General features: G+C 47.6%; 3 protein-coding genes and 1 long non-coding RNA gene across 7 annotated transcripts in view; 2 read left to right on the plus strand and 2 right to left on the minus strand.

Annotated features, from left to right (window-relative positions):
* Window positions 1-4,508, minus strand: part of rreb1a (ras responsive element binding protein 1a) — a 22,100-nt gene extending 17,592 nt beyond the window's left edge. The window contains exon 1 of one of the 3 annotated variants that reach the window (XM_088363445.1): window positions 3,968-4,508. The gene's annotated coding sequence lies outside the window, so the exon portion shown is untranslated. Of the gene's footprint in view, window positions 1-2,612; window positions 2,846-3,967 lie in introns of those variants that run through there. The other 2 variants (XM_088363442.1, XM_088363444.1) reach the window with 2 other exon arrangements.
* Window positions 2,722-7,969, plus strand: LOC148381042 (uncharacterized). Its single transcript, XR_015854631.1, has 2 exons — window positions 2,722-5,942; window positions 6,142-7,969. It is a non-coding gene; the product is annotated as an uncharacterized LOC148381042 (long non-coding RNA).
* On the minus strand, window positions 7,665-14,130 carry LOC148381043 (coagulation factor XIII A chain-like). 2 transcript variants are annotated; one of them, XM_088363448.1, is made up of 18 exons: window positions 13,045-14,130; window positions 11,577-12,272; window positions 11,411-11,474; window positions 11,051-11,336; window positions 10,733-10,981; window positions 10,545-10,663; window positions 10,373-10,480; window positions 10,114-10,288; window positions 9,874-10,012; window positions 9,696-9,799; window positions 9,502-9,590; window positions 9,273-9,426; window positions 9,096-9,208; window positions 8,863-9,028; window positions 8,629-8,783; window positions 8,423-8,559; window positions 8,239-8,344; window positions 7,665-8,121 (listed from the first exon to the last, which is right to left on the minus strand). In XM_088363448.1, the coding sequence occupies exons 2-18, from the start codon at window positions 11,810-11,812 to the stop codon at window positions 8,053-8,055; spliced, it is 2,469 nt and encodes an 822-aa protein (XP_088219574.1). In that variant the 5' UTR covers window positions 11,813-12,272; window positions 13,045-14,130; the 3' UTR covers window positions 7,665-8,052. The 2 variants fall into 2 exon arrangements, with proteins under 2 accessions (XP_088219574.1, XP_088219573.1); XM_088363447.1 differs by having other exon boundaries at window positions 11,577-14,130.
* Window positions 13,106-18,263, plus strand: nrn1a (neuritin 1a). The gene is made up of 3 exons (XM_088363465.1): window positions 13,106-13,368; window positions 15,424-15,571; window positions 16,306-18,263. The coding sequence occupies exons 1-3, from the start codon at window positions 13,236-13,238 to the stop codon at window positions 16,541-16,543; spliced, it is 519 nt and encodes a 172-aa protein (XP_088219591.1). The 5' UTR covers window positions 13,106-13,235; the 3' UTR covers window positions 16,544-18,263.
* The last annotated feature ends 265 nt before the right edge of the window (window positions 18,264-18,528 follow it).

Here is an 18,528-nt window from a genome sequence, read left to right on the forward strand (position 1 = left end):
GTGGACGAGGGGGGAGGGGGAGGGGCCAGCTCAACTTGATCTGTTTGCTTGAGCGACGGCGGCCATATTGACCACTGTCAACTTTACCCGCGACTGGCTTCACAAACACATCTTTATAGAGTGTACCTTGAGAGTTCCTAAAATGAGTTTTGTTTTGAACTTTCAGAGACATAGTATTGGTCTGGGAGCTTCCTGCACATTTTGCTACAATTTAAAAAGCTGCAAGCTGCTGCACCTCCTGAACAACAAATTAATACAGAGGTTGTTTTGAAAATGAAAACCAAGGCGGCTTTTGATGCTGTGTGGTATTGGGGGTTAAATGTATCTTGGGATGCGTTGCTTCTTTAGCGACTTTTCATAGTGGCGCAGAAAGGCCACGCGATGAAATCTTCGCTTCCTGTTTAGACTGCATTTCCCTTTTCCTTTCATTCCTCCCGATGTTGCTTGTGGATTTGACTTTGATACTTGTGTGATGGCTTGAGTGTTGTTAGCATCACGAAAAGAATTTATTTTAGAATTGCTTGGTGGCTTCTAGAAAGTTTTTAAACCTGATTGCATCAGTGGTAGACTTTGAGGGTTGCAAATGGATGAGTGCATCACCTGTTGCCGTGACGACATCTAGCTGACACAACGGATCACAGAAAAAGAAAAGACTTAAGGGGGGAGCAATGTGTTCCAGGCATAAAAAAAAAAAGAAAAGACACTGACGAGCCATTTGCTCCGACGTGTCACAACCCGGGGGCCCCACCTATATAGCCCCCCCTGCACCCCCCTCCTACTCAACCTCCTCCACACTTGGTTGCCTGCAACAGTCATGACACACAAGTGCATGGATGCAGGAAGTTATTTGCACTTTCTTCAAGTTTGGCCTAGCCTGCACCTTGCACTCCTCCTCCCCCGCCTCCTCCCCCCTCGCCATCTTCCCTCACCCGCTAGGGGGCTGTGGGGCTGGGATGAAACCTAATCTTATCTAAAAAAAGGCGCCTCTATAAATAGCGTCTCACACACACACAACGAAACACCAGCACCAGCTAGCATCTATACTTTTGGCCGTTTGTTTGTCAGCACCTTTCAAAGAAGACCAGTAAAGTTAGACATCAAGCTCGTAGCGGCGCTCACGTGATTCCCGGCGTGTGTGTTAACATGAGGTTAATGTGTAAACAGCGAGTGTCTCAGAGGGACCATGAAAGCTTTTAATTAGCTTCTTGACTTTAGTCCCCACTGACATACACAGCGCACTGAAACTATTAACACACACACACAGGCAGGCGCACACACACACACACACACGTAGAGTAATGTGACGTATAATGGAGTGGATGCGCTTTAAGTCCCCACTGAAAGAGTGGGCTGTGGCATGCAGCCCCGCCTCAAAGTTAAAGGGTTCCAATTAGGGCCGTAACAATTAAGTCATTGACATTGACTGAAAACAATTTGGTGTGAATGTGAGCGCAAATATTGATTCAAACGGCGTCTCCTTGAGCCCAGCGAATATTTGACTCGCGCGCGCTCACAATGCAGGAGGCGGCAGCGGCGCACAAGACGCTCTTTGTGCTTTACGTATGTTGGAGAACATGACGGCGAGGCCCGCCTCTAGGCCAGTCAGAAGGAAGCATCCTCTGGTCGCCACGGCGCCCAGGAATTCCCAGCGCTTTGATGTTTTGATTGGCGCTCCTCCCTCCCACACGTGCGCATGCGAAGAGACAAAGTGTGCGGACCAGTGAACGGGCAAGTTAGAGGGCAAGAGGCGTAGACGATTATCTGTCTACAGCCCAACGCGACTCTGCTGACTTTGTTAGCAACAGTGGAGGAATTCCATAGAAACAGCTCAAAATGTTTTAGTATCAGAGCATCACTGGAATGCTAACATACTAGCTTCTGTGGAACAATTCTGGAATCGTTTCAACATGTCAGAGGGTGACTTCTAGAAGTCTAGTTGCGTGTTTTAACATCAGCAAAAAACTTCTAAACCAATTGAGTGTTAGCATCAGTAAAAGACCTCTGGGAGATTTTGTGGATGCCAACATGTGTGCATCAGTGCAAGAATTCCAGAAGCATCTCAACATCAGTGGGTGACTAAAAACACGTGTGTTCACATCAATACAAGACTTCTGGGAGGTTTGAATGTGTGTTGGAAAAAGCGGAAGACTTCTATTTTAAATATCTCAACATGTTTTAGCAGCTCTGGACAACTTTCAGTGGGCAGCTAACATGTTAGCATTAGTGGGAGAATTCTGGAAGCATCTCAACAAACATCAGTCGATGACGACTGTAGAGTTTTAAAAATCTAGTTGCATCTCAATGTTTCTAAACTGTTTAAACTGATCACTATTATTCATCTTATTTTCTTGAGTCATGCGTTATGTCAAACATCCCTTTTGCTGTCCATCTGGACACATAATCGCAATCTTCATTGTCATCATCATCTTCATCATGAGAACAACAACCTAACATCACGATCCTAACACTAACAGAGGTCCAACCAACCTTCACTCCTGCAGCACATATAGACATGTTAAATACATAACAATAAAAAAGCACAAAAAATTCTCGCCGTGACGTCACAGTCATCATTTTGATGTCGTGTTCTAACAAGTTAACTGCAAAGTTACCGAGGGCGGTCGCAAAAGTCCTCCTCAACTTCTTGCAGCTGTCAATCATTGACTCACTCAGATAAGACACGCCGGTGACGTCATGACGCCTCACACACGGCCAGCATCCTCCTCCGCGCAAAGCTAAGCTAGGCTAAGCGGCCAACGAGCTAATCGAAGTCAAGATGCCTGAAAGAGTGACGAGCACGCGCGAATCAACGTGCAAAGTCAACGAGGAGGCTGTGCGCGTGCGCGTGTGCGAGATGGTAGCGCGAACACGGGGGGAGGGGGAGGATGCAACAGGCGTCACGTCAACGGAGACGCTAAAAAGTGTCGAAAAGGCGTTGAAAAAGTGACCAAAGCACCACAAAAGCGACGCTTTCCGCCCCCAATGGCGACATTCGACGGCTGGCCGTCGCCTCGGCGAATTTTACACGATAACGAGGCTCACTTTCTTGATAAATTTGTCTGGGCAAGGTCACAGCACCACTGTACAGCTAGCAGCTGTTAGCCACGACGTGAGCGGAAGCGGAGCCCTGTCCCTCCAAAGTACAACAGCAGTACAAGAGGAGAGAGGAGTTCAGTATACATGGTTGTACGAGAAAAGCTATTAAGTGTCATTGTTTTAAAGTTTCGTAACTAACGTGCACCTGTAATCATATTAGTGTTGTTAGGGGATGATGAACGGCTAAAGTACGCGACCATCGTCAGATCACACATGCAAGGCAAACGACGTAACCCGAGCAGCAACGACGAGTGACATCCTTGCTATGCGAAGGCAAAACGTGTCAAATGTGGCTCAAGGTCCCCTCAGAAAGTCGTCCGGTCCACGATTCGAGCGTTTCTCCAGGCCCGAACTCAACAGGTGGCTTTACTTTGAAAGCGACTGCAGGACGCCGGCGCTCTGCTTGCCGCTGGCCTTACGGTGAAGTTTGCTAGCTTTACACATGGCCACTAACTAAGTGACTGGCAAACAGCGAGGCTCCGACCAAAGTGCACCCGAGATATGGATGCTCGCCTCCGGCAGCCAGCACACTTTGACCCCACCCGTACCACCCTCCCCGCGGCTAAAAGCTCTCGACGACGACCCCCTGTACCCCCAACCCCTTCCCAAAGTTTGTCTCGAGAGTGCGAAAAGGCTCGAACGAGCTTCAAAGTGAGGCGAAAGAAGGAGGAAGGGAGCCAGCCGCGCTGAATTCCACCGCTTGGATGCGCATCAAACTAGGAAGCAACGCGGGGAGGGAGTCGAAACGCTCGCTCGCCATCTTAAAGTTGACTTGGCACACGGCAACAAGACAACAAGCAGCCGACAAGTCACAAATAACACACTCGTCGAACACCAAGCACCTCGAAAAAGCAACAAGAGCAACACTTACGTTGGACTTTGTTGGGGTTGGGCTGCTTTCGCCGAGACATCGTGGCGGCCGAGGATGACGATGAGGAGGATGACGATGAGGAGGAAGAAGATGAAGGCAATGACGGCAGAGAGGCTGCAAAGTTGATCCGAAGAGGAGACGAATCAAAATGGCGTTTCCGAAGGGATGTGCAAACTTGGACAAACTTTACTCCGGCTTCTCCTCCTCCTCCTGGTGCTCTTCCTCCCTCCCCCTCCTCTTCCTCCCCCTCCTCTTCCTCTCTCTCTCTCTCTCTCTCTCGCTCTCTCTCTCGCAAGTCACTCGAGTCAAAAAGACTCGATGAAGATTGTTGTGTTCGAGTCCGTCGGCCTCTCCTCTTCTTCCTCCTCCGTGTGTTTCTAAAGCCGCGCACTAAAGCCCATCACGTGTTTGTGTGTGTGAGTGTGTGTGTTGCGCGCGCGTGTGTGTGTGTCTCCAAGGGGACGTGGCCATCAAGCATCTCTGTGCACGCGCACGCGCACGCTCGCGGGAGGCTTCTTCCTCCTTTGCGCGCACGCGCAGCCAACCAACTTTGAAACTGTCGCTTGACGAGTCGACTTTCGTCTACTCCCCCCCACCGTGCCTCCCCTTCGGCTGCGGCGTCCAAACGAGCGAGCGCAGCATCCGAAGAGCGAAAAGTCTCGCGAGACCTTTTGCGAGAGGATGTGTACAAGTAGGATGCTAACGCTCTGGCCTAACTTAGCTTAGCTTGTAGCTTAAAACTTCAGGAGCTTCTCATGTTTGACAACTTTTAAACCTCTAAGTAATTAAAATCAACATTTTGTAGGAAATTATTGATAATTTAAGCCCTGGGAGGTGAGAAAACAATGTTGTATTTGTTAGTGTTGGGATTGTAAATAGTCAGACAAGTTAAATCTTTTGACATTAAACCCATAATATCAGGTGTTTGTTCTTCTTTACCAACAAACAATGTTTAGCTAAAATTGATTTGACTATATTAGTGTGTTTCATCATGCTTTTATTTAATTGATTCACTGTTACTTAGACAGTCATTGTTTGTACTTGATTAGTCTGATTTGAAATAGTCGTCAACTAAGACAAGTTTGTGTGTTGCGATTTTAACAGAAAAAAACTGGACCAGAAGACATTGAACTAGTGTTTCTTAATACAAACACGTAATATAATTAGTGCGTTCCATGGCGGCTCGGTGGTGCACTGGTTAGCATGACCGCCGGGTGCGGGTTCGATTCCACCTCCGGCCCTCCCTGTGTGGAGTTTGCATGTTCTCTTCGGCCCGCGTGGGTTTTCTCCGGGCACTCCGGTTTCCTCCCGCATCCCAAAAACATGCTTGGTAGCCCGATTGAGCAGTGTGAGTGCGTATGCGAATGGATGTTCGTCTCTGTGTGCCCTGCGATTGGCTGGCAACCAGTTCAGGGTGTCCCCTGCCTACTGCCCAATGACTGCTGGGATAGGCTCCAGCACACCCGCGACCCCGGTGGGGACAAGCGGTACAGATAATGGATGGATGGATGTTAGTGTGTCCCATAACTTCTTCTCACTTATTAAATGACTCAATTGTGTCATTTCATGTGTTCTAATCTTGACCGAGACCTGATCTACACACAAAGACAATCAGGCCCTTCCCCTTCCTTTCCGACCAAGGACGACAAATGGCTTATGTCTTCTAAGAATATGAATATGATCTCATTTCTAATCTTCAAGTCAGGGCTCCATTACAAAAAAAACAATCTTTGAAGAATGGAAAAATCCTTACATGTGTTCGTGGCCTAATTTGAAAGTGAATTAAGTGGTCGTAGTATCATGGAAGGTGTACTTCCCAGTTTGGCCACTGGGATAGCGCTCTGGGATAAACTGCAGTATGCATGTTTTGCGATCCAAGTATCTGTGTGCTAAATTTAAATGTGCTCTCTCCTGCCTTCCCTCAAGGCCTCCAGGACCCGCCAGGCTGCTACTGACGATGGCGACAAAGATGGAGGTAGGTGGAACTTGTCAAAGTTTGTTTAAGGCTATGTTCCAAATCACTCCCTACCCATGATATCATGGCCTGATATAGTGAGTCAGCCATTTTCCAGTGCTGCCATTTGTGGTTATCACCTCTTTAGTGACCTCAGTGTATCCCACAATTTTTTGTAAAGTAGCAGACAATGATAAGACCACAAAAACATTTTTTAAAGTTTGATGAAGTGGAGTGGGGGAGCCCCAATCTCCTACCGCACTCCCACCCTCATGAGGCCCCTGGAATAACAAGGTGAAGTCGTGGAAGCGCCGGGGAAGGAGTGGCGTGCGTCTCGAGCACCACAAAGTGTGTGATGTTATTTATTGGCCAGTCGCCATGGAGATGTTGCCGAGGAGCCAAGCATCAGCCGCAACGGCCTGGACTCATCCATTCGCACCCCAGCCAGGAGGAGTTTGGGGCTGTTGGAAACGGCTCCCCCGGCCACCTTGAAGTTGGAGGGCTCTGTCTTTGTGAGGGTGAAAAAAAGCCTGAGGTGTGATGCAGTTGAAGCGGTGCCTGGAAATGCACAAGTAACTCTAGGAGGGAGCTCCTGACATCCTCTTGCTACCCTCCCCAACAACGCACCTGATTCAAATGATCAGCTCATCAACAAGCTTTGCAAAAATCCTCATAATGATCCTGATTTGAATCCTCTAAAAGAGGCTGGATAGGGGCTCTTGAGGACCGGACTTGGGCACCCTTTGTTTAGGATTTAAAAAAAATAAATTCTTTGACCCTTTTCTTCATTCATCTTATTTGTTTTTAAAACGGGTTTGCCAGTTTTTTTGTTTGAAAATGCCTTATATTAGTTTAAGTATTCTTATTTTTTTTTCTGTATGTGGCGTGTTTGAGCAGTACAAGGGTTGAAACTATTGTAGCCTGGTTGCAAAAGAGGTGAAAATGAAAGACACGGCCCTCCTCCCCTGCTACAATTGCTCGGCTTCCATTGGAGCGGGGAGGTCAGATGACAGCGACCCCTGTTGGCAGTGTCGGGATGACGAGTTTGCGCGCGCGCCACCGGCTGCAGATGCGGGGAGGGCCTGCAAAACCGGTTTCCAAAAGGTGACGGATGATTTGCAGCGAACACTTGTTTGCCTGCCAGCCGGCCCCTCAACTCTGGTACTGTTCTAAAAGCAACAGCTCGCCATGCACAAGCGTGTGTGTCTTCACTTTTGCCCCAGCTGTCCGTCAGCTGGAACCTTTGCTCCGTTCCGCTTGTCAGGAGCGGGACAAAGATTACCTATCACTACTTGGGATGACGCCAACTGCGTGTAGTGACACGTGCAGCCGCTAGAGGGCGTTTTGTCGCAATCCAAAACGACTTCACATCACTTTTTACTCTGTGACGATGAGCATAATGAGAATAAGTAACTTTAGTCTAAATAATAGAGCTTACATTAACAATCGTCAGTTAACGCTGTAATACTTTAATTCGATTAAAAAAAATCACAAACTTCCATAAACACGCCAACATTGGCGAAGAAATGACTATCGTGACCTCTAGTGGTAAAAGTAGGACCTGCAATATGTGTTCACATAGCCGCTACGTGAACTGCATAGCTTGTCTTTTCGTGTTTGTGTGGTTTATGTAAGAAGAGTGTCAAATGGACGTCCACGCGATCCAAAGAGTTTTGTTCAAAAGTGAGATGCGAATCTTGACTGAACAAAAGCAGTACTCTCAAAAGAAAAAGTTCATGATGATGCTTTTGACTTTGCTTTATTGTTAGATGAGCAAGAAATGCATTAGAGCAAAAATTGGTTGAAGAGAGAAACAATCACTTGGTTTGTGGAGGCATTTTTCGTCCAGGTTTTCTCGAGGCGATAAGGACCGAATTAACAAAGGCTAATTTTGTCAACACATACAAAAAAAATCAACTTCTCAGGATACAATCTTTGGAATTTTTTGTGAAAATGTTCGGTTGTACTCAACTGCAGTCAGAGTTTTGTCAGACTAATTTTTGTCATCATGTTGCGACTTTGATTAAAGAACAGATTTACCGTCACAATTTTTCCAATATCATTCCGATTATTGGCGATTGCAAAAAGCGTGCGGGAGAAGCCAGCGTGGGACCTGTCGTTTGTGCCCATCTCAAAGTGAGGTGGGCGCATGTTCATCGTCAAGCCTCTCTTCAATTGTGAAATTTATCTTTCCCCAAATCTGAAAAAAAAAAAGGAAAATAGGCTATAAAACAACAAAGCTTTTTTTGTATCAAGTAGAAGAAAAAAACTAAAACAACTAAAAGAAGAATATCATTGACTTTGGGCTTTTCTATACCTCGCACAGATTGCCACAGGACATGACGGCCACCAGGGTGCGCATTCCGCTTACTTGCGGGATGAAGGACTCCTTCCAGTTGAAGGAACCTTGAGGTTGGATGATGCTGAAACACACACAAACACACGCACACATAAACATACATGAAGAGCGAGGCGGGCAGCACGGGAGCAGATGCGTGTACTTGTAGAAACGTTTTCTATTGGCCATGACTCGGGGGCCCTCCATGCCCAAGGTGACGTTGTAGAGAGGGAAGTTGAAGGTGTTGACGAAGGAGACGGTGACAAACATGGCCTGTCCAACCGCTTGGACTCCGCTCACCTACGGGGCGACGCCACACTGCCATCAACTGGCAGTCCTGTCTCACCTTGCCGTGACGTCGTGCGTTACCTCCAGCTGGAGGTTGGGGCCCTGCAGGTAGACCACCTTCAACACGTTCAGGTACATGGTGTCCTCGCGACCCACCAGCGTGAAGGCCAGGAAGCGCTGAAAGCCCAGGTTCTTCAGGTAATCCTGAGCCTTGATCTTCAACACCATGCGCTCGGCTGGACGGAAGCGAGTCAGCTTTAGCGTATCGAAACGTGCCTTCATCCACGAGGCACAGTACACGTTAGTCAGACTCACTCTTGTTGGGTGGCACGGTGACTTCGACGACCTCCTCTTTGAAACGATTGGACAGCACGCCCGTGTAGAAGATGACGCTGCACGTCACCAGGGCTTTGGCCATTTGGGCCGTGTCGCTGTTGTTCTGGATCGCCACCACTAGGTCCACGTCCTTGCCCAGCTCCGCCTGACGGAGGAAGATATGTTATAGGGGAGCTCACCACAAGACGCACAATTGCGCAAGGCACGAAGACCTTTTCGACGGAGAGCGTGCATGTGAGTAGAGGATCGGCGTCTGGTGGAACGTCGTCTCGCTGCAAACCGAAGCCCTGGGCAGTCACCATGGCCTTCTTCTCATCAGGACTCCCTACACATGCATGTGCTTGAGCGAAGCCCATGAGGCCGGATGGGTCGGAATCAGGGGTCGTCACCTTCGGGGTACTTGTACGTGCTTGTGACGTCGTCGGGGGCATCCACCAAGATGTGCTTGGTGAAGAGTCCTGTTCCCACCAGCCTCTTGTCCACGTAGGTGGAAATGACGTTGCCGTATTTGTCGTGGGTCAAGTAGACGACGTCACTGTTCACCTGCAAGGGGGGCAACACGCTGACGTCAACCACCAAAAGACACCAAAAGCGCTGTGGCCGGACTTGACAGCTGACCTCGGCAAAAATGAAGGGTCCGTCGTAGGAGTGGCCCACAATACCCTCCTTGATGGCGATCACAGAGGCAGGGCCACAGCGGTAGAGACCTGACGTCACAAGGGAGACTCAGGTCTTCAGCTTCCACTTTGAAACGAGCGCCGTGTTGTCGCAAAAATCCAGCGGGTCACATGACGTCACCACCGCCAACCTACCGTCACTGGTCTCTTGGGGGGTGGCGTCCACCACCTGCCAGCCGCTCAGTCGGGGGGGCAAGTCGGGCCGCTTCATGTAGACCTCGTTCCAGCAATGGTAGTTCCTGCACAGACATTGCCCGTTTTTTCAGTCAGTTTGGGAGTAAAATGGTTGCCTCTCGCTGTTGCCACGTGGTACCAGATGGAGTCCTGCGTGTTGCGCTCGTCCGCCGATCCATCGGCCTTGAAGATCAGCTCGATTTTCAGGTTGCCGTTGTTGTCATGAGCCGAGTTGAAGTTGGAGATGATTCTGGCCGGGATGCCCAGGCAGCGCAGGACTGCAAAAAGAGCCATTATTGTCATTGCCACAGTGGGCGTTACCGTGGAGACAGATGGAGGGAGCATCAAGGAGGGTCTTCCCTCTGGCAGTTGCTCTTACATGTGTTGAAGACTCCGGCGAAAACCCAGCACTGGCCGTAGCGCACGGGACTCCCCGTGTTGGCGTACTGCAACAGGATATTCGCGCTGCCCGTCCACAGGGTGGGCGCCGTGCCTCCAGAAAAGTTCTCACTCCAGTTGCCCATCACGACGCCGTTTTCATCCTGAGCGTTAATCTGCCATAGGGAAGGTCAAACACACGCCTCAATAGGTTAAGCCACAGAAGGCGAGAAGCTATGTGAAGACATGTCGGAGCTCACCAAGGCAGAACCCATCCGGACCATTCTGATGGCGTCGCCGCGGTTACGGATGGGCATGCGGCAGGCGTCCAGGATGTAAATGCACGCATCCAAGACGCCCCGTTCAAACTGCAAAGACATACCAAATGTTTTTAGTTAGCTTATGAGCATATTAGCCAATTTACTAACGCACCTGTCCATAGACCCAGTCGCGACTGAGCAAAGTGTCCTTGGAGCCCATGTAGATGGCGCCGGTGTCATTGAGAACGTACTCCAGCCGCCCTTGCTCGTCCGGATAATACACGGAATCCTCTGCGGGCGGACAAACACGAGGTCAAGCGTCCAAGAAGGAGGAAGGCGGCTAGCAACGAGCTAACCCACCGCTATTCCAGCAGTTGAAGAGGATGTAACAGTCGGTGGCCGGGTTCCTCTTGGTGCGCTGCAAGCCTCTTCTGGACACGATGGTGACATACATTCGGAACTTCCCCACGATGGTGTCGGCTTGTGGGGTGATTCCCAACAGCAGCCACGAGCCCTGGGAGTCCACGATGCGACCTGGCCAGCGACCCCGACGCCGCGTGCCGAACGTCACCCTCTCCAGGGTGCGCCTAGGGATGGAGGGCTTGGAACCTGAAGACGGAGGAACTCACGATAGGTCTTAACCTTCAACAAATTGAAGCGGTCGGCATGGAAACGCACCGATCAGGAACTCCAGCTGGAACTGGTCCCTGGGCGTGACCGGTCGAGAAAAAGTGACGTGCAGGAAGAACTCCTGTCCCCGGCGGATCACCAGGTGCTCGGTGTCATAAGCTTGGGTTCGATGCTTGGGCATGTTGATCTCCTTGCACATGTTGACATCCTCCACACTCAGCGCCCCTCCCCGCCCTCGCGGGTCCAGCTCGTCGTCAAATTCCACTTGGTCCTCACTAAAGGCTTCGAATACGGGGAAATCATCTCCATTGTTCCCCAGGTTGTTGGTGGACGGCTGCGGGGACATTTTGGTTTTTCTTTCTGTGTGCTAAGTTGGAATTGCTTTTGAAGCGCAGGCCTCATACTCACCGGCTTGTTGTAGCGCCCAGTCGTATTCATACTGGCCGAAGATGCAAAGAGGATGGAAGACAAGCTGAGCAAAAACAGACACCAGCTCAAAAGTCTGGTTGTGACAACAGCATCTTGAAGCTCCTTTAAAAAGCCAAGTGACTTCCTTCTTTCCAAATAGTCTCACTTCCTGTGACCTTGAGCGTCCCGCGCGGAGGTCACTGTGACATGTTCGAGTGAGCAACTTCCTGTTTTGTCAGACGGTCCAAGAAGCACATTGGCCCGGGGTGGCATGGTGCACAAGTGGGTTGCGCGTGTGCCTCGCTGTTCTGCCGGTTCGGGTTCTTCGGAATGTGAACTCTGCAAACGTAGCATGTTAGTTAGGTCGTCTTCAGACGAGCTTCCACAGTAGAAGCTATACATTGCGAATAATGCTCCTCACAGCATCCGCAATCCAACCCTTAATGCTGAATGTCAAGCAGGGAGGCATCGGGTTCCATTTTATAGTCTTTTGGTATGACTCAGCCGGGGATCGAACCCACGACCTCCCAGTCTCAGGGCGGACACTCATACCACAAGGCCACTGAGCTCGTATGTTGTGACCGAGCTCAAGTGAGTACCCCAACCATTTCCAGAAGAGCCACAAAGTTCAGATGTGACTTCAGGGCACATTTTGGCAAAAAAACTTCTGAAATTAGCAGTAATTGTAAAGAAATATTATTTTCCACCATGATGAAGATGTCAAATAGAGGAAAAACTTGCATTGAACTAGAAGTGAAAATCTTGACTGAAGAAAGTTGAGGAAGGAAGTGGAAGGTCACCACGAACAGACCAAAAGAAAAAGCAGAAAAGCCTTTTGGATGCTAAGTCAGCACAACAACACCTGATGAAGCAGAGTGTCACGAAGATGTCAAGCAGAGGTCACAAAGTGAGGTCCATGACGACCCCCAGGCAGGTCACCACAAACATGGACCATCCTTCCAGAAAATTCTTCCAGAATCACATGAACATCGAGAGTTTGTAGTGAAAAAATTATTGATATGAACGAACAGGCCTCACGAACAACAACAAAACATGCCAGAAGTCAAACTATGAGATTTTATCAGGATGCTTCACTTCTGCTTATGCGTCTTACTTTAGCGCCACCAGAGGACGCTAGACACTTCGAGGTGAACAGAGGCACAGGCCCTGGAAGGCTTCATAGTTGTATGACTATAATAATCATATGCCATGGATCGGATATATGTGTGTGTGGGATGTTTGAAAGTCATTTTTAATGTCATATGTCGATGTACAATTTAAAAATATTTTAGCTGCTGAGATAATAAAATTTGGTCAGTGGCATAACCTTAAAAATAATAATGACACGTTACACTTCCTCATGTGAAAGATTTGGATTTGATTGAATTTTCATTCTTCAGCTAACACCAAAGTGGAAAAAAGTAGTAAAGACAAATATACAATTTGAAGGGGTGGAAAGAGGCAAAATATCTACGATGAAAGAAGATTGGTTGAAAAAAGTCCAGTTCATTTCACCGAATACATTTTTTTATATTCTGTTTGATATTTTTTTTGTTGTGTAACAACAATCATCATAGAGAATAATAATCGTGACATGACGCATGATGGAAATGCGGCGAATTGAAATGACGCACCCCCCCAATCACGTCATGTTCAACTGAAGGCCTTTTTTTCAGCGCCACGTGACGACATGTTGCAAAGAAAGAAAAAAGTGAATGGAATGGAGTCTCTCCAATGACGAGGATGATGATGATGAGGAGGAGTTCCCCCCTTTCTCTCTCTCTCTTTTCCCGCCACGGAGGAGGAGGAGCGTGTGCGTGCGTGCATGCGTGCGCGTGACTTTGCGGGAATGCGCGCCTCCTCTGCGGCGTCAGTTCGTTCGTGGATGCGTGCGTGCGTGCGTGCGCGTCCACCGAGGATGGCGGGAAGCCTGCTGCTGGTGCTGGCGCTTCACTTTGGTGAGTTGCGAAACGACATTTTTGTGAGCCTCATCGTCTTTATGATTAATATTAAGCGACGGTTGTTATCTTTGCGATTAGTTTTAAGATGGTCACCTTGTAGTCACACGTGACTTGTGGCGGAAAGTGCACGAGTCCATTTCATTGTGATTTTCCCTGACAAAAGAGATTTTTTTTCATTATAATTCATGTCATGATTCTATTTCAATTGTGGCACGTGAGCACTACAGTGTGTGAGTGAATGTGTGTTAACGTGAGTGTGTGCGCGCTGACAAGGGGGATCCCCACCCCCTTCCCATCTTCCTCCTTCTCCTCCTCCCGTTTTTCTTCCTCTTCCTCCTTTATTTGTACCAAAGTGGCCTTTTACGCGGGTGTGTTTGCTTGTTCGATTTTGCGCTCAGCGCCGAGGCCGCACCCAGTTGTCCCAAAATAAAGAATAGTCGCGAAAATTGAATGCTCACGTTTTGTTGTTCTGCCTAAAATAATTTAAAAAAGGAATGATGAAAAAATAGACGGAATAATGATGATGTCATTTGTAGCCGTGCACGCGCCTTCCTGCAGAGCGCGGGTGCACGGGTCGAGCAGGCTCCGTCTAATATTTGGACTGCAGCATTCATTATAATTTTCCCCCCACATCTTGCAAATGTTCTTGCTTTGATTATTGCATAAGTGCGAAGCGTGTGGTCTGCGCGTGCGTGTGAACGCTTTTTTCTATAAAGCTCGTGATCGCGCGCACTCCCCCGTCTTTCTATAGCTATTCTTGTCTCATTATTATTAACATTATTCTTTTAGTATTGTTTAAAGACAGCAAATTATTATTATTATTATTATTATTATTACTGCATTTATGAGTGGGAAAACACGTCCTTTTTCTTCGGCGCGTGTGTGCGCGTGTACGTGTGTGCGTGTGCGTGTGTGTGTGCGTGTGGTGGGTGTGTCGAACGCATTCAGCACGCTGCTTTTCTGCACTGCAGGAAAGTGCGAGTGTGTGCGTGCGTGTGCGCGTGACAGGTATAGGAACGAATGAAGACTTGCAAGACCTGTACGCAAAATAAGCAAAAGAAAAAGAGAAAAAAGCAATGATCAATTCAGAGTGGATAAAATCGTGTGTGGGCATTTATGACGTTTGTCGTGTTAATGGAAGGAAAAAAAATGTTTTTTTGTTAAATAGAAAAAATGTCATGAAATATTAGTTTATGTGAAGGATTGTATTTAAATGTCGAAAGGATAACTGTAATGTGACGTCACCTGTTTCTCATTCATGTATTCATTCAATGAGAGGGAAAAAACCCTATATAACATATTTTCCGATTTGCGTTCGAAATAGCTAATTTCCCAATTGCGTGACTCATAAAGAAGCCTTTTCATTTTTGCCAGTTGCTTCAGCTCAATAGTTCATATCATTGTCTTCGTCAATCGAATATTTCAGTCGAGATGAATGGATGAAGTCAGCCAGCATCTAAATACCATGACGTCATGAAATCGGTTTAAAATGACAAGAATCAAAAGCCGCCAATGAAAAGGGTCCCAATTCCCAAGCCATCCTCGCTCATCATGTTTGCCAAATTCAACTTCCGTGAAATGTGCTGAGCTGTGGCAAGTGTGTGTACGCGTGGGTGACCTCGTCCAGGGAGCGCTTGCCCTCACTGCCACCGTCGCACGCTGCACGTCAGCCATAGTCCAAAGCAGAGATTTACAGATGACCATTAAAAAAAATAGACCATCCATGTCTTTGAGTTTGGCAGTTAGTCTCGTAAGTAACTGCTGGAAAAATAATATCTACACTATGCAAAATGCGTGTGAACGTTCGGATGAACAGGACTCCGAAATAAGTCGTGCACGGTGCGATGGCCTGACGATGACGTCATTAGTTGAGGTGTGAGTAGCGTTTCGAAGCGTTTTTGGCGCGTCTGCCAGGTGTTGGAGAGGCGCCGCCGTCTTGGTTCGTGTGACGTGTCATTTATGTGATGCGTCGCCTCGCATTTTGCTGCGATGATGAATTGGATTGTGGGCCCCGCGCGGTCTAACTGGTGCGCTGCTTGTGCTTTGGCTCAGTGTGGCTGCTGCAGTCGGTGCTGGTAAGCTCCGCCCACTGTGACGCTGTCTTCAAAGGCTTTTCCGACTGTTTGCTGCAGCTGGGAGACAACATGGCCAACTACCCCGCCGACCTCGATGACCAGCAGAACCTACACAAGATCTGCACGTATGACGCACGCACGCACCCACGCCATCTTTAGTGACAGCAAACACGCCTCTTCTTTTAGTCATCACTTTATCCGGCCAATAGCGTTCCATGAATCAATGAAGCACAGCAAAATTGGTTGAAAATCACCCCGTCGTTTCAAATGTGGTCCGTGACATCCGTCAGAAAAAAATTAACTGTTTTGCTTGACCTTTGTAAACGGGATGCTAGACGTCGTTCGGCAACGTGGCTAATTGGCCTTGGAGATAAACCCCGCCCCCCGCGGCTTCAAAAGCCAAATGTTTGTCCAAGACATGCGTGAGGGCGGGGTTTTGTGTCCTCTGCCACACTTAAACACACTTTCATGAGGGCAACACGCCCACTCCAGATGGTGCACGCACACACACGCACTGATTTTATTGAGCGACAGCTTTATCACAGCAGGGAGGGGGCGTGGCAGGTGGGGCCGGTTAACACGCCTCCTCGCCACACACACACGCTAATTGGTAGCGTGAACACGGGTCAAAAGGCATATTATGGATGTGTCCTTGCACGCCTCATTGATCACATGGTGGCCAGTGGGCGGAGGTACAGCCCTCATTAGAAGAAAATATTGGCCAAACAAGAAAATCTCCATTTTTGTGGGTTCTTAATTTTTTTTTTCCCCTTTTATGGAAATACAACTTTTGTTGTTAGATTCCAACTTGAATCTCACAACGAAATGCGTAACGTTTGTTGTTGTTGTTTCCCGCCAGCTACTGGGACGACTTCCACTCTTGCGCCAGCACGGCGCTGTCCGACTGCCAGGAAGGCGCTAACGACCTTTGGGAGAAACTCAAGAAGGAATCTCGCAGTCTGGATTTTCGCGGGAGTTTGTTTGAACTTTGCAGTGGAGGAAATGGCGCCGCCCCAAGGTGGGGCATGGCCAGTGGCCTGGGGGGGGCGTTCCTGGCGGCACTGCCCGGCCTGCTCACCTGGCTGCTGGCCCTTTAAGAAAGACCCCCCTCCCATCCCCCAATAAACAAAAGAAAACAACAGCAACAACCCACCGGGAACGCACAGGCTTGTGTTGTTCCTCGACTTTGCCTTCCAGGCACTTCGTCCCGTCACACGCCCACCATGACGCTTTGATGCCACTCTGACCAAACTTTTGAGGATATGTGGATGACACGCCAAAGGAATTTTGGCGCTCGCGTGGACGTCGGGCGGACGCAAGTTGAACACGCGCAGCACACCAAATTGGTCCCCAGCAATATGGCTTGCAAGGCTTAATGGCTAGCTTGCTAACTTGCGAGCTAGCTTTTTTTCCCAACCTCTTTGGCTGTGTTGGGAATCCTTTCCTAGACTCCATGGTATACTGGCCCACATCGTGTCAAAATGCACATTTCAGGTTTCAGGGAGTAGCACATCTTTCTACTGTGGAGTCGGGAATGATAAATGATCCGAATGGCGTCATCAAAAAGAGAAAGGGGACATTTGTTGAGTCCCAGCACAGCCAAAGTTTAAGGCGCAGACAGGAAGTGAGTGTCTTTGACTTGCATGATGTCACTTCCGCACCCCTTTTTAGGACATGAGCACAAATGTCGGCTTAGCGCTACACGCCATCTAGCGTAGCGCTGTGAATCGAAGGCTTTGCGCTAATGCGAGCTGATGCTAACCAGAGTTGAGTTGCTTCAATGAAACTCTTGATTGAGAAATGTTTTCCAAATGCAGCCAAGTCAGGCTTAAACACTTTGTTGATGATTTGAGCGGCTCACGGTGATAAGATGGAGCTAAGTATTGACCTTAGGATGAGAATGTGTGAGTTTTGGTCGGCCTTTGTTGTACATCAGCTGATAACATTTGACATTGTAGTGTAAAAGCTACGTGTTAAATTTTAGCGATTTAATGTATTAGTCTTTTGACATTTTAGTTTTTAACATTTTAGCTATTTGATGTTTGAAATTTTAACATTTTAGGTTTGTATTGTTTGCATTTTAATTTGGACATTTTAGTGTTTTGACTGTTTGCCATCTAACATTTTAGTCTTTTAACATTTTACGTTGTAACATTTTAGCATTTGAACGTTGAATGTTTTAGCGTTTTAGTGTTTTAATGTTTTAGTCTTTTAAGGTTCTAACATTTTAGCATTTAAGTGTTTCAATGATTTCCATTGTCACATTTTAGCGCTTTAACGTTTCAGTGTTGAGCGCCAGGGGCGCGTGCTTTCAGGTTAGCTAACATTTAGCAAAGACTTAAGGAGAACTGAAGTTGATTTTTGTGCTGGTTTCCTGAAATGTTTCACAAGTTGTTTGTTTTTTTGTACGTGAGTAGAAAGTTTAGCGTTAATGTTGTTGTGTTTGTGATTACGGCAAAAAATAGAAAAACAAAGCAAAAGAGCAATACCACCACGACATCACGGCCAGTGTAGCTCCTACCGACCAATCAATAACCATTCATTAATAATTCAAGACTGTTGTATTCCAATAAATAACAAGTAATAATTGATTGAATAATAATAACTTCATGTTTATGTCTCCGTTTGTTTTTGTTTGTTTGCTCGAAACTTCTACAAATCATTCCAAAAATCATCAAAAGAATTTTCAAGAATTTATGATGTAAAATATTCCTAAGAAAAAGATTTATCATATAGAAACTTTATTCCACTTTTAATGAACATAGAAATATCAGAAAATGGATTTAGTGCAAAATAAAACAATACTGTTTGAAAGGATGTGTGTGACATCACTCTTTTTTGCTGTAAGACGCGCATTTCTTATTAACGAGCTGACGTGAATGCTCATTCCGTGTGGCTGAAGATGAAGAGGAGGAGGATGAAGGTGAGGCCTCAGCTGGTCGAACATCAAGAGTCCTTATTTGTCTGACGGGTCGCGAGCGTGCTGGGAGCTTGAAAATCCAGACAAACCTGTGCTGCCCCCAACTGTGCTGCCCTATTTTATTATTAATATTATTTAACAACCGCTTTCATGAAATGGCCT

This window comes from Syngnathus floridae, chromosome 20 (genome assembly GCF_059516105.1).
Source record: "Syngnathus floridae isolate MCC-2025c chromosome 20, RoL_Sflo_1.0, whole genome shotgun sequence".
Lineage (NCBI taxonomy): Eukaryota > Metazoa > Chordata > Actinopteri > Syngnathiformes > Syngnathidae > Syngnathus > Syngnathus floridae.